Genomic DNA, 13,078 nt, shown 5'->3' on the forward strand with positions numbered 1-13,078 from the left:
GGGGAGGAATAAAGTCCGGTTGCCCTATGTCGGCGTCTGAGCCATGGCTCCTTTCCATATATGCGAGCCCGCTACAGCCTGGTCCATGAAGCACCAGTGTTTCTCAGTGAGCGGGCGATTCCACTCCAAAAGAAAACGCAGCTGTGTCGCCTGAAAGTATTGCTGTAGGCAAGGGATCGCTAAACCTCCCCCACTCTTAGTACGGTACAGCATCCGTTGTGATAACCGCGCCGGTCGCCCCTCCCATATAAATATCAGAATCGCCGATTGAAGAGTAGCTATCGTTCTCGGGGGAGTGCTTAGCGGAAGCACCTGAAATACATAGAGAATGCGCGGCAAGATAGTCATCTTCACCGCCGCTACCCTACCCAGCCAAGACAGTTTATGCCTCCCCCATGATTCAAGATCTCGCTGAACTTCACAAACCAGCGTCGCATATTTCCGGATCGCTGTCTTAGCGGCCGAGGTCGCTAGCTCAACTCCTAAATAGGGAAGACTCAAGGACGACCAGAGAAAAGGGTAGCTAGATCTCAAGTCTGCCTCATGATCCGGTCTCACCGACAAGCCGAGAACCTGAGACTTCTGCATATTAACTCGGAATCCCGAAACCCGACCAAACTCAACTATTATCTCCATGAGCGCTGGCAGTGAGGTCGCAGGCTCCGCCAGGGTAAGGATCACATCATCCGCATAGAGGGTGACGAGATGGTGGTCTCCGCCAAACCTCACCCCGGAAACCAAGGGACTATCCCGCAATCTCTGCGCAAGGGGCTCCATATATAGCACAAATAAGAGGGGAGAAAGCGGGCATCCCTGTCTGGTCCCGCGTCCGACCGGGAAAGGCAGGGAGAGCACCCCATTAACTCGAACCGCCGCCCTGGGCGACCGATAAATGCAGCTGATCCAGGACCTGAAAACGGGTCCCAGCCCGAATCGCTCCAACACTTTAAAGAGATAGGGCCAATGAACCCTATCAAATGCTTTTTCAGCATCTATAGAGAGAAAGAGCGCCTCCCTACGGGAGCAATCCGTTTTATCCAACAGGTGCAGGAGCCGTTTCGTATTGTCACCGCATTGTCGGTTTGGTATAAAACCCGATTGATCCGGGTCGATGAGACCCGGTATATAAAAATTAAGGCGGGAAGCAAGAATGCCAGTAAACAACTTGGCATCTATATTCAGGAGAGAGATCGGTCTATATGAGGCACACACTCCTCTGGGTCTTTACCTGGTTTATGTATGACTACAATAGTCGCATCCAGCATGCTAGGTGTCAGGGCTCCTGTCGTCCGAAAGGAGTTAAAAAGACGCACCAACAGCGGAGCAAGTTCTGCGCAAAAAGTCTTATAGAATAGGGCCGTAAACCCATCAGGGCCAGGGGACTTCCCAGCTTTTAGTCGGGAAATTGCCGAAATAACCTCTTCCAGCCTTATCGGCTGGTCCAACAGCAACGCCTCCTTCTCACCAAGAGGCGTGATTGCTATGCCCTCTAAGAATGAATCCAAAGCCTCGGGATCTCCCTCATCAGCCGCATATAGGCCCCGGTAGAACTCCGCAAAAGCCTCTGCAATCTGATCACTCGTACCCGCCGCTATTCCAGAAGAAGAGTGAATCAGTTTTATCGCCGATGCTGCACGCTGTGCTCGTAACTGGTGTGCCAATAACTTCCCGCACCTATTGCTCCCAACATAGAATTTGTGCTTGAGTCTCGCTATTGAGTACTCAGCCCTATCCCAGTCTAGCCTCTTCAGCTGTTGCCGCACTCTCTCCAACTCCCGCCAGATTCGAGGCGCACCAGTAGTCTTGTGGGCGCGCTCCAGCATAGCCACCCTCTGCTCCAGCTCCTCCCTTATCTCCCTCCTTGCCTTGTTATCCCTCGTGGACAGCGCCATCACCTCGCCCCGCATCACTGCCTTCATAGCCTCCCATACTATCTCCGTTGAAGTGCTACCATCATCATTAAAACTAAGGTAGTCCGCGATCACACGTCGAAGTGACTCTACCGTTGTCTCACTCTGGAGCAGGGAATCTCTAAGACGCCAACTCGGGGTACCCACTGGTCCCACCCCTACTGTGATCTCCACGGTAATTGGGGCATGATCAGCCAGAGCTCTGGGTTCAATCGTGGCCTCCCGGACCCGGGAGACAAATTCCTGCGAGACCAGGAAAAAATCAAGCCGAGCGTATGTCTTGGTTGCCGCCGAGTAAAAGGAGTAATCTCGGAGCATAGGGTTCAACCTTCTCCAGATATCCACCAACCCACAATCAGCCAGCCACTGACGCCCCACCTCCGATAAGGCCCTGGTTTGTCCAAAGCGTTGGCCAGAGTGGTCGAGCTCATTGTCCATCACCAAGTTAAAATCTCCCCCCACTAAAATGGCACTATCTGGTGAACTAAGAGTTGGGGAGATCACCTGTCTCAGGAATGTCTCTTGTTGGGCATTCTGAGCGTAAAGAGAGGCGATAGTAAAAGAGTAGGCCCCAAGTTTTATTCTAATGGCCAGGAATCTGCCTTGTACTTCATGTATCCTCCCCACTATCTCCCCAGAGAAAGTCCTGGAAAGCAATATCGCTACGCCTGCATGCTTTGTAGTTGCTGAGGACCAAATCAGCCTGGGGAACCACCTTGAGCGCATGCGATATGTGTCCTTATGCAACAAGTGTGTCTCCTGCAGTAAGCATATGTGACACCCAGATATCTTCAGACCTGACAAAATCGCTAAACGCTTAGTCAGATTATTCAGCCCATGGACATTTAAGCTAAGACACCTAACTGTCATACAGCACAGGAAAGCAGTTGTTCAGGTGGGAAGAAGCTCTACGGAGGGGCCATGATCCAGAACCGGACCCCTGCCGCTCCAGCTCATATGGCCAAACCTCCGAAACCATTCATGACCAAGCTCGCAGGGAAGCATACAAACAAATAACCAAAATGCACAACAGGTGCCTATACCAACAAAGTCCTCTCTCCCACTTCCTAAGAGGTAAAAGTCTCAGCTGGGCTGTAGAACCACACATGTTTCTCCACCGAGTCTGCCGGCTCCGCCGCCCAGACCCCTTCACTCAGCCACAGGACCGTGGCCAACGGCCCGGAGCCTACCAGAGGGTCCCCATCGCTCTTCGTTTAGGCACTTGTCCCGGCTGCCACACTGCTCAGTGCCGACTGACGCTCCAAGATCTGCTCCAACGCGGTCGGACGTTGCTGTTTCTTTCTCCTTTCTTTCCTCCGCCAGCGTGGACGGTCGCCGTCGGTTGAACCCAACCTCGGACCCGAAGCAGGGGCGTCATCCTCCAAGCCCAGGATCCGGTTAGCCTCCGATATTGACTTTACCTGGTGAAGCTGATCCTCCCAGTGAAAAACAAGGCGGAACGGATGGCCCCACGAGTAGGACACCGCCTGCTCGCGCAGGTGCTCTGTGATGGGTTTAAACTCACGCCGTCTTTGCAAAGTCCGAACCGAAAGGTCCTGGTATAGTTGAAGCTGATGTCCTCTAAAAAGGACCTGTGGGAGATTGCGCGCCTTTTGCAGTATACTTTCTTTCAGCCCAAAATTATGGACACATGCTAGGATTACTCTGGGCACTTTACCACTGCTAACCAGTGCTAAAGTGCAAGTGCTCCTTTACAAAATGTATATGTAATTGGTTTATCCATGATTGGCATATTTGATTTATTAGTAAGTCCCTAGTACAGTGCACTAGAGGTACCCAGGGCCTGTAAATCAAATGCTACTAGTGGGCCTGCAGCACTGGTTGTGCCACCCCCATAAGTAGCTCTGTAATCATGTCTCAGACCTGCCACTGCAGTGTCTGTATGTGCAGTTTTAACTGTAAATTCGACTTGGCCATTGTACCCACTTGCCAGGCCTAAACCTTCCATTTTCTTACATGTAAGGCATCCCTAAGATAGGCCCTAGGTAGCCCCAAGGGCAGGATGCAGTGTATGGTTAAGGTAGGACATATAGTAATGTGTTTTATATGTCCTGACAGTGAAATACTGCTACATTTGTTTTTCACTGTTGCAAGGCCTGTCCCTCTCATAGGTTAACATGGGGTCTACCTTTAAATCTGATTAAAGTGTGGATTCCTTTTGAGAGCAGATGGACATGTGGAGTTTGGGGTCTCCGAGCTCATAATTAAAAAATAAATCTTTTAGTAAAGTTGATTTTAAGATTGTGTGTTTGAAAATGCCACTTTTAGAAAGTGAGCATTTTCTTGCTTATGCCATTTCTGTGACTCTGCTTGTTTGTGGATTCCCTCTCTGGGTCAGTTTGACAATTGGGCTGGTTGCACCTCACATAAGACAGTGGCACAAAGGGAGCTGGGGTGTAATCTGCATTCCCTGATGAGCCATCTGTGCTAGGAGTGAGGGGAGTAGTGGTCACTCACACCTGAAAGGGCTGTGCCTGCCCTCACACAATGCAGTCTCCACCCCCTGGTGAGTGTCTGGGGCCTGGCCTGGGCAAGGCAGGATTTCCCATTCAAGAGAGACTTTCCTTTGAAGTAGGCCTACTTCAAAGGAGAAGTTTGGTATAAGAAAGACACCCAAAACCACAGACTTTAGAACACTTCTGGTAACCAAGAGGAACCTCTTCCTGGAGAAGAGCTGAAGAGCTGCCCTGCCTGTGACTGTGCTTTGTGGAGCTATCCTGCAGTTGCTGCTTCTCTCAAAGTAAGAGGGCAAAAACTGGACTTTGTGTGCCTTCCATCTTGTGAAGATTGCCGAGTGCTTGATTTAGAGCTTGCCTCCTGTTGTTTGAAGTCTCAGGGACAGCAAAGACTTCTCTCTGCCAGCACCTGGAGTCTCTGGAGAGACTCCTACTCTGCCCTGTGGTGCCCATTCAGTTCCTGGGACCCTGAAAGGAGAAACTGGCAGCCTAAGAGGAAGAAATCCACCCACACAACACCATGCGGGGAAAAGATTGACGCGACTCCGATCTGCGGCTGGAAAATTGACGCGCCGCCGGCTTTTCGGCTGAAAATCGACGCTCGCTTGTATCATGACTGAAGAATCGATGCACGGAGCTGGAGAAATGACGCGCAGCATCGCTGACGGAGGCTGGTGAGATCGCAACCCGCGCTGCGTGGTTTTTGGATCATCGTGCGGCTGGATTTCCAACGCAAACACCGCTGGGCGTTTTAAAAACAATGCAAGGCCTGCCCGGACCCGAGAGTGCTGACCGGATCGACACATCGCTCTCCTGCAGAGAGAAGAAACTACACGCCCGACCCGACGAAAGGAGAAACGGCGCAAGATCTCGCTTGTGAGTGAAATTGATGCACACTCACCCGTGCGGGTTTATTTTTGACGCACCCAAGGTACATATACTTGTGGTTCAAGGGATATGAGTCTGCTCCCACATGAATCTGGACCCTGAAGCTCATTGGGGGTGAGGGTCTGTGGAAGCACTTTGAGGTAGAGGGGAGGGATACACTGACAGCCTTAGGGGATGCTCAGAATCTCACCTACACTATCATGAAGGTTGCCCTACTCACACGATATGGTCTCACCCCTGAGCAGTATAAGGATAAGTTTAGGTCCTACAAGAAGAAGGAATCCCAAACATGGTTGGAATGTGTTGATTCTTATGGGAGGTCACTGGATGGTTGGGTGAAGGGCAGTAAGGTAACTACGTATGAGGGAATTTACAATCTGATTGCTTTGGAGCACTTGTACAGTTTATGTTTTCCAGAGCTGCACCAGCACCTGATTGACAGCAACCTGACTGATCCCAGGAAGCTTGCACAGGAAATGGACCGCTGGGAGAGCACCAGGGTCCAAAAGAGGTATTGGGGAGACCACGCCAAGGGTGGGCAGGGTCCCTCTCAGAAGAAAGGGGGTGGGGTAAGGGTAAACAGGGGGAGTTCTCTAAAGGGCCCCAAACTGATTCCCAGGGTAAGGATTCCCAACCCCCAGTGAGAAGAAGCCATGGTTCTCCAAAGGGAAGCCAGTGGCAGGTGGTCCCCCACGTAAATGCTATGCATGTGACCAAGTGGGTCATGTGAGGGGGGACCCCAAGTGCCCCAAAAGTACACCGGCACCCACTGGTGCGTTGTCCCAGGGTTTGGCCAGTATAGCGCTTGGGGAGGAGTTGGTTCCAGGTGGGTGGGAGCCAGCTGAGATTACCCTTGTCTCACTAGGGGACAGTGAGATGGTCCAGAGAACCCCCATGCCTGAGAACACTAAGAAGTACAGGCAGTGGGTGACTATCAATGGACAGAGGGTGGAGGCTCTGAGAGACACAGGAGCCAGTGTGTCTACAGTGAGGGGTCACCTGGTGTCTGAAGAGCAGATAGATCCCCAGGTACTTCACCAAGTAGTTGCAGTGGACAACTCAAAGTGCCTGTGCAGAGTGGCGCAGGTTCCCTTTGAATGGGGGGGGGGAGGGGTCCCAGGTTCCTGGAAGGTAGCTGTGAGTCCAACCATGCCTGATGATTGTTTGCTAGGCAGTGACCTGGAGGATTCCCCTTGGAAGGAGGTGGAACACAGGTCTCACTTGGAGATGTTGGGTCTGCCTGGGTGGGTATGCGTATCCACCCAGTCAATGGCAGCCTTTCAGGGTAGTCAAGAGCCCCTGGAGCCTGAAACAGTGGCCCAGGGGACTGCCAAGAAGAGGAAGGGCAGGGGGTGTGGGAAACCGGCACAGAAGTTCCCACGGTCCGGGAGGAGGTGGAGCCTGAGGGTGACGCCCCGGAGTCTACAGTGGAACAGGTGGCTGAACTGGGGGAGGTCCCTGAGCTGTTGCAGTGGCAGCAAGAAGGGGGACCCACCAGGGAGGCATTCTGTGAAGCACAGAGAACTTGCCCTAATCCAGAAGGACTGGGGCAGCATGCTGCAGCCCAGGCGGCTGGCGAGGAGCCCAGTACTCACCTGATCTATTGGGAGGATGGCCTCCTTTATAGTGAGCCTAAGGTTCCTGAGCCTGGGTCAGCTGGTATGCTGGTGGTAGCCCAGTGCTTCAGGGCCTTCCTACTAGGGTTGGCTCATGATGTGCCTTTGGAAGGACATCTGGGGCAGGACAAGACCTATAAGAGACTTGTCTCCCACTTCTATTGGCCCCAGATGCACAAGCATTCTGCTGCACACTGTAGGTCTTGCCCAACTTGTCAGGCAGGTGGCAAGAGTGGGGGGAAATGTAAGACTCCCCGCCAACCTTTACCTGTGGTTAGTACTCTCTTTGAGAGGGTAATTATTGACATTGTGGGGCCTCTGGACCCCAAGACAGCCTTGGGCAACAGGCTCATCCTGGTCTTGGCGGACCACGCCACCGGTACCCAGAAGCCATTCCTCTGAGGTCAGTTACTTTCCCTGTGGTGGGTCGTACACTGATGGGGGTTTTTACCCACATGGGGTTCCCCAAGGAAGTGGTATCTGATAGGGGTACCAACTTCATCTCCACGTATATGAAGTCTCTGTGGAAAGTGTGTGGGGTGACCTACAAGTTCACCACACCTTACCACCCCCAAAGTAATGGTCTGGTTGAGACATTCAACTGTACTTTGAAAGGCATGATTCAAGCAGGGCATGTCAGAGCCCTTGAGGCGGAAGTGGGAGGTCCTCTTGCCATGCCTTCTGTTCGCTTACAGGGAGGTGCCTCAAAAGGGACTTGGGTGTAGTCCCTTTGAGCTCATCTATGGCCAACTTTTGAGGGGAACTTTGAGTCTGGTGAAGGAAGCTTTGGAGAAAGCTCCTAGTAAACCCCCCTCAGGATGTATTTAGCTACATGCTGGCTTTGAGAAACCAGACTGCCTGCTTCAGGAGTCTCGCTCAGGAGAACCTAGAAGCAAGCCAGGAGGATATGAAACGGTTGTACGACCGGAATGCCATTCTGGTCGAGTTCCAACCTGGTCAGAAAGTGTGGGTAATGGTGCCAGTTGAGCCAAGGGCGCTCCAGGATAAGTGGACTGGGCCATTTGAGGTGGTGGAGCGCAAGAGCGAAGTCACCTACCTGGTTGACTTGCAGTCTCCAAGGAACCCTTTAAGGGTCCTGCATGTCAGCCGCCTCAAACCTCACTTTGAGGAGACTGAACTGTACATGCTCCTTGCGACAGATGATGGGGTGGAGGAGGAGAGTGAGCCTCTACCTGACCTCCTGTCTTCAGGAGAAAAAGATGGGTCTGTGGAGGGAGTGATCCTCTCCCCCTCCCTGACTGCGGAGCTGCAAGGTGACTGTCGCCACGTGTTGGGACAGTTTGCCTCACTTTTTTCCCTGATTCCAGGAGTCACACACTTGTGCACACTTGATGTGGACACTGGGGACAGTACACCTATTGAACAAAAAGTTTACAGGGTGACTGACAGGGTCAGGGATAAGGATGGAATATCTTAAATGCTTACCCTATAGGTTATTGAGCACTCCAGCAGTCCTTGGGCCAGCCCAGTGGTATTGGTCCCAAAGGCTGCTGCACCTGGTGCCACTCCAGAACTCAGGTTCTGTGTGGACTACCGGGGACTCAATGCGGTCAGCAAGACTGACGCACACCCCATCCCCCGAGCTGATTAGCTCATTGACCGGTTAGGAGCTGCCAAGTACCTTAGTACGTTTGACTTAACATCTGGGTACTGGCAGATTGCCTTAACTGAGGGGGCCAAGGAGAGGTCAGCATTCTCTACCCCAGATGGACACTTTCAATTTAAAGTCATGCCATTTGGGATGAAGAATGCCCCTGCCACCTTTCAGAGGTTGGTCAACCAGGTGTTGGCTGGGCTGGATGAGTTCAGTGCCGCCTGCCTGGATGACATTGTGGTGTTTAGTTCCACATGGGAGGAACACCTGCAACACATCTGGAGAGGGTTAGAGGCCCTGCAGAAGGCAGGCCTCATTATTAAGGTGAGCAAGTGCCAAATAGGGCAGGGTTCTGTGGTGTACTTAGGACACCAGGTGGGGAGTGGCTAGGTGGCACCCCTGCAGCCAAAGATTGATGCGATTCTGGCTTGGGAAACCCCCAAGACCCAGACTGAAGTGAGAGCCTTCTTAGGTCATACAGGATACTACAGGAGGTTTGTCAAGAGGAATGGTGCCATTGTTACCCCCTTGACTGTGTTGACTTCGAAGAAGCAACCCAGGAAGGTGATCTGGACAGAGGCTTTCCAGAACGCTTTTGATGCCCTGAAGACTGCCATGTGCACAGCAACTGTGCTGGAGGCACGTGACTACTTCAAGGAGTTTGTTGTGCAAACAGATGCCTCAAAGCATGGTATTGGAGCAGTACTCTCACAGGCTAATTAAGAGGGCCTAGCTCAACCCGTAGCTTTCATTAGCAGGAGGTTACTTCTCAGGGAACGTAGGTGGAGTGCCATAGAAGCATTTGCTGTGGTCTGGGCACTGAAGACGCTAATATCCTACTTGTTAGGGACTCACTTCTGAGTTCAGACCGACCACAGGCCCCTCAGATGGTTAATGCAGATGAGGGGTGAGAATCCAAAACTGTTGAGGTGGTCCATTTCCCTACAGGGGATGGACTTTACGGTGGAACACCGTCCTGGTACAGAACACGCCAGTCCTGATGGTCTGTCCAGGTTCTTCCGCCTTAGTGATGACAATTCCCATGAGGTTGGGTACTTGCTCCCCACTTTCAGCTTGGGGGGGGGGGAGGGACACGTGTTCGACTTTTCATCCTTGGCGTGGTCTCCCTTAACTTTTTGCCTCTGTTTCCTAGGTTGTTGATGTGTGCTGCATTCTGATTTTGCTGTTTTTGTACTCTTTACCACTGCTAACCAGTGCTAAAGTGCAAGTGCTCCTTTACAGAGAGTGTATGTAATTGGTTTATCCATGATTGGCATATTTGATTTATCAGTAAGTCCCTAGTACAGTGCACTAGAGGTACCCAGGGCCTGTAAATCAAATGCTACTAGTGGGCCTGCAGCACTGGTTGTGCCACCCACATAAGTAGCTCTGTAATCATGTCTCAGACCTGCCACTGCAGTGTCTGTGCAGTTTTAACTGTAAATTCGAATTGGCAAGTGTACCCACTTGCCAGGCCTAAACCTTCCCTTTTCTTACATGTAAGGCACCCCTAAGATAAGCCCTAGGTAGCCCCAAGGGCAGGGTGCAGTGTATGGTTCCGGTAGGACATTTGGTAATGTGTTTTATATGTCCTGACAGTAAAATACTGCTAAATTCGTTTTTCACTGTTGCAAGGCCTGTCCCTCTCATAGGTTAACATGGGGGCTACCTTTAAATCTGATTAAAGTGTAGATTCCCTTTGGGAGCGGATGGACATGTGGAGTTTGGGTTCTCTGAGCTCACAATTAAAAAATACATCTTTTAGTAAAGTTGATTTTAAGATTGTGTGTTTGAAAATGCCACTTTTAGAAGGTGAGCATTTTCTTGCTTTTACCATTTCTGTGACTGCCTGTTTGTGGATTCCCTCTCTGGGTCAGTTTGACAGTTGGGCTGTTTGAACATCACACTAGACAGTGACACAAAGGGAGCTGGGGTGTAGTCTGCATTTCCTGATGAGCCATCTGTGCTAGGAGGGAGGTGAGGAGTCGTCACTCACACCTGAAAGGGCTGTGCCTGCCCTCACACAGTGCAGTCTCCAACCCCCTGGTGAGTGTCTGGAGCCTGGCCTGGGCAAGGCAGGATTTGACATTCAAGAGACACTTTGCTTTGAAGTAGGCCTACTTCAAAGGAGAAATTGGGTATAAGAATGGCACCCAAAGCCACAGACTTTAGAACACTTCTGGAAACCAAGAAGAACCTCTGCCTGGAGAAGAGCTGAAGTGCTGAGGAAGAAGAGCTGCCCTGCCTGTGACTGTGCTTTGTGGAGCTATCCTGCAGTTGCTACTTCTGCCAGAGTAAGAGGGCAAAGACTGGACTTTGTGTGCCTTCCATCTTGTGAAGATCTCCAAGGGCTTGATTTAGAGCTTGCTTCCTGTTGTTTGAAGTCTCAGGGACAGCAAAGACTTCTCTCTGCCAGCACCTGGAGTCTCTGGAGAGAGTCCTGCTCTGCCCTGTGGTGCTTATTCAGTTCGTGGGACCCTGAAAGGAGAAGCTGGCAGTCTAAGAGGAAGAAATCCATGCACAGAACGCCGTGCGGGGAAAAGATCTGCGTAACTCTGATCTGCGGCTGGAAAATGGATGCGCCGCCAGCTTTGCGGCTGAAAATCGACGCTCGCCTGTACCGCCACCGAAGAATCGACGCATGGAACTGGAGAAATGCCGCGCAGCATCGCTGACGGAGGCTGGTGAGATCGCAACCCGTGCTGCGTGGTTTTCGGATCATCATGCGGGTGGATTTCTGACGCAAACACCGCTGGGCGTGTAAAAACAACGCAAGGCCTGCCCGGACCCGAGAGTGCTGACCAGATCAACCCATCGCTCTCCTGCGGAGAGAAGAAACGATGCGCCCGACCCGACGGAAGGTCTCACTCGTGAGTGAAATCGACACATCGCAAGCCCTTTTTGACGCACACTCGCCCTTGCAGGGTTATTTTTGACGCACCCAAGGTACATTTTCAAGCTAACAGTGTTAGTATGTGTTTAAAACTACATGAAGAGTCTTTTTTGTTTTTTAATTGATAACTTGACTTTTGTATTGTGGATTTTTGTTGTTTTGGTCTTGTTTTGTTTAGATAAATATTCTCTATTTTTCTAAACTTGTGTTGTGTCATTTTGTAGTGTTTTCATTAAGTTACTGTGTGTGTTGGTACAAATACTTTACACCTAGCACTCCGAAGCTAAGCCTACTGCTCGTGCCTTGCTTGGACAGGGGGTAACCTGACTGCCAACCAAAGACTCCATTTCTAATAAGCGCTGCGGGGGATTATTCATGGCCACGATTACTAACAGTTTAACGAATATCCCTGTTATGGCATGGTCAGCCTATCAATCTGAGAATTATAGAGCACGGCTAATCACCTATAGGGTCTCAGGGCGATGTTTGTGGGCGTGCTGCTCAGTTGAAGAGCCATGTCTTGAGGTCCTTCCTGAACCGCTTCAGTGATGCAGTCTGCCTGAGCTTGAGAGGTAGCGTGTTCCATGTCCGGACTGGAGGTAGGAGAAGGATCTTCCACCTGCTGTGCTTTTCCAGATCTTGGGGATGGCTGCGAAGGGAAGCTGAGAGAAAAGGAGATGTCTGTTGGGTACGTAGAAGGTGAGGCGGTGGTTGAGGTATGCCGGTCCTGTGTTGTGCAGTGATGGTGATGCTTTGAAGCGTGTGTGGCTGCCCACCTATTGCTTGTGATAGGAAGAAGCTACAGTATTGCATGGAGAGGGGCCTGGCATATGACTCCATATGTTTCGTAGGATTAAAAGGGTGGCTGCCACGAAATGCACTCTAGTTATGTTTGATTGAGCCCTCAGTCACTTGACTAAAGGGGGAAGAAGGAATCATTGGATCCAACAAGAGCAGCAAAGCAGATTATATCTAATGGTTCTTTTGTTCCATGCTTTTATGACCGTTTAGTTACGATAATAGCTGCTAATATGAGCTGCCAAATTGCACCACATTACAGAGATCTTGTATATAGTTGTGACTCACTTTTTCATCCGCTTTCTTCTAATTCCTTGCTTGTGTCAATTTCCAGGTATTCCAACACTGCACAAGCTCTGGAACAAGAGACGAAAATGGGTTTAAGACGCTTCGAAGTTTGTGACAATATTGATCTTGAGACTATTTTAATGGAGTATGAAAGTTACTATTACATAAAGTTCCAGAAATACCCCAAAGTTACCAAAAAGGTGTTGGATAGCGGTATGTAGATTTAGTCACGTTTCTCAAATTACTTTTCATTCTATCTATTTTTTGCAAGTTGTAACTCTAAATGAGCATGTATTAAATTAAGCAGTAAACACAATGTGTCAAAGGTGCAAAGTTTAACAGTAGTACATTTCTAGAAAATCGTGATTCTATCGCCTTATTGTGTGTTCATTATATGGTGCTTTTGAAATCTGTTTGGTGTAGTTTCCTTTTTTCGTAATGCAGTAAAAGAAAGTGATAACGACAACAACCCGTAGGTTTACGTAATGCCTAGATGACATTATCATCCCCTTTTTAGTCATATTGACATGATCCATATTCTCACCATTGTGATACATTTGGTGGTAGCACTTATTTCTTGGTATGTCCACGGT

General features: G+C 50.4%; 1 protein-coding gene across 1 annotated transcript in view; it reads left to right on the forward strand.

Moving 5' to 3' along the window:
• KATNAL2 (katanin catalytic subunit A1 like 2) overlaps positions 1–13,078 on the forward strand; it is a 266,628-nt gene that overhangs the window by 92,839 nt on the left and 160,711 nt on the right. Inside the window, exon 3 of the mRNA XM_069218894.1 lies at positions 12,532–12,698. Within this exon, the coding sequence (XP_069074995.1) occupies positions 12,532–12,698 (167 nt within the window). The remainder of the gene's footprint in view (positions 1–12,531; positions 12,699–13,078) is intronic.

The sequence above is a fragment of the Pleurodeles waltl genome, chromosome 1_1 (genome assembly GCF_031143425.1).
Source record: "Pleurodeles waltl isolate 20211129_DDA chromosome 1_1, aPleWal1.hap1.20221129, whole genome shotgun sequence".
Lineage (NCBI taxonomy): Eukaryota > Metazoa > Chordata > Amphibia > Caudata > Salamandridae > Pleurodeles > Pleurodeles waltl.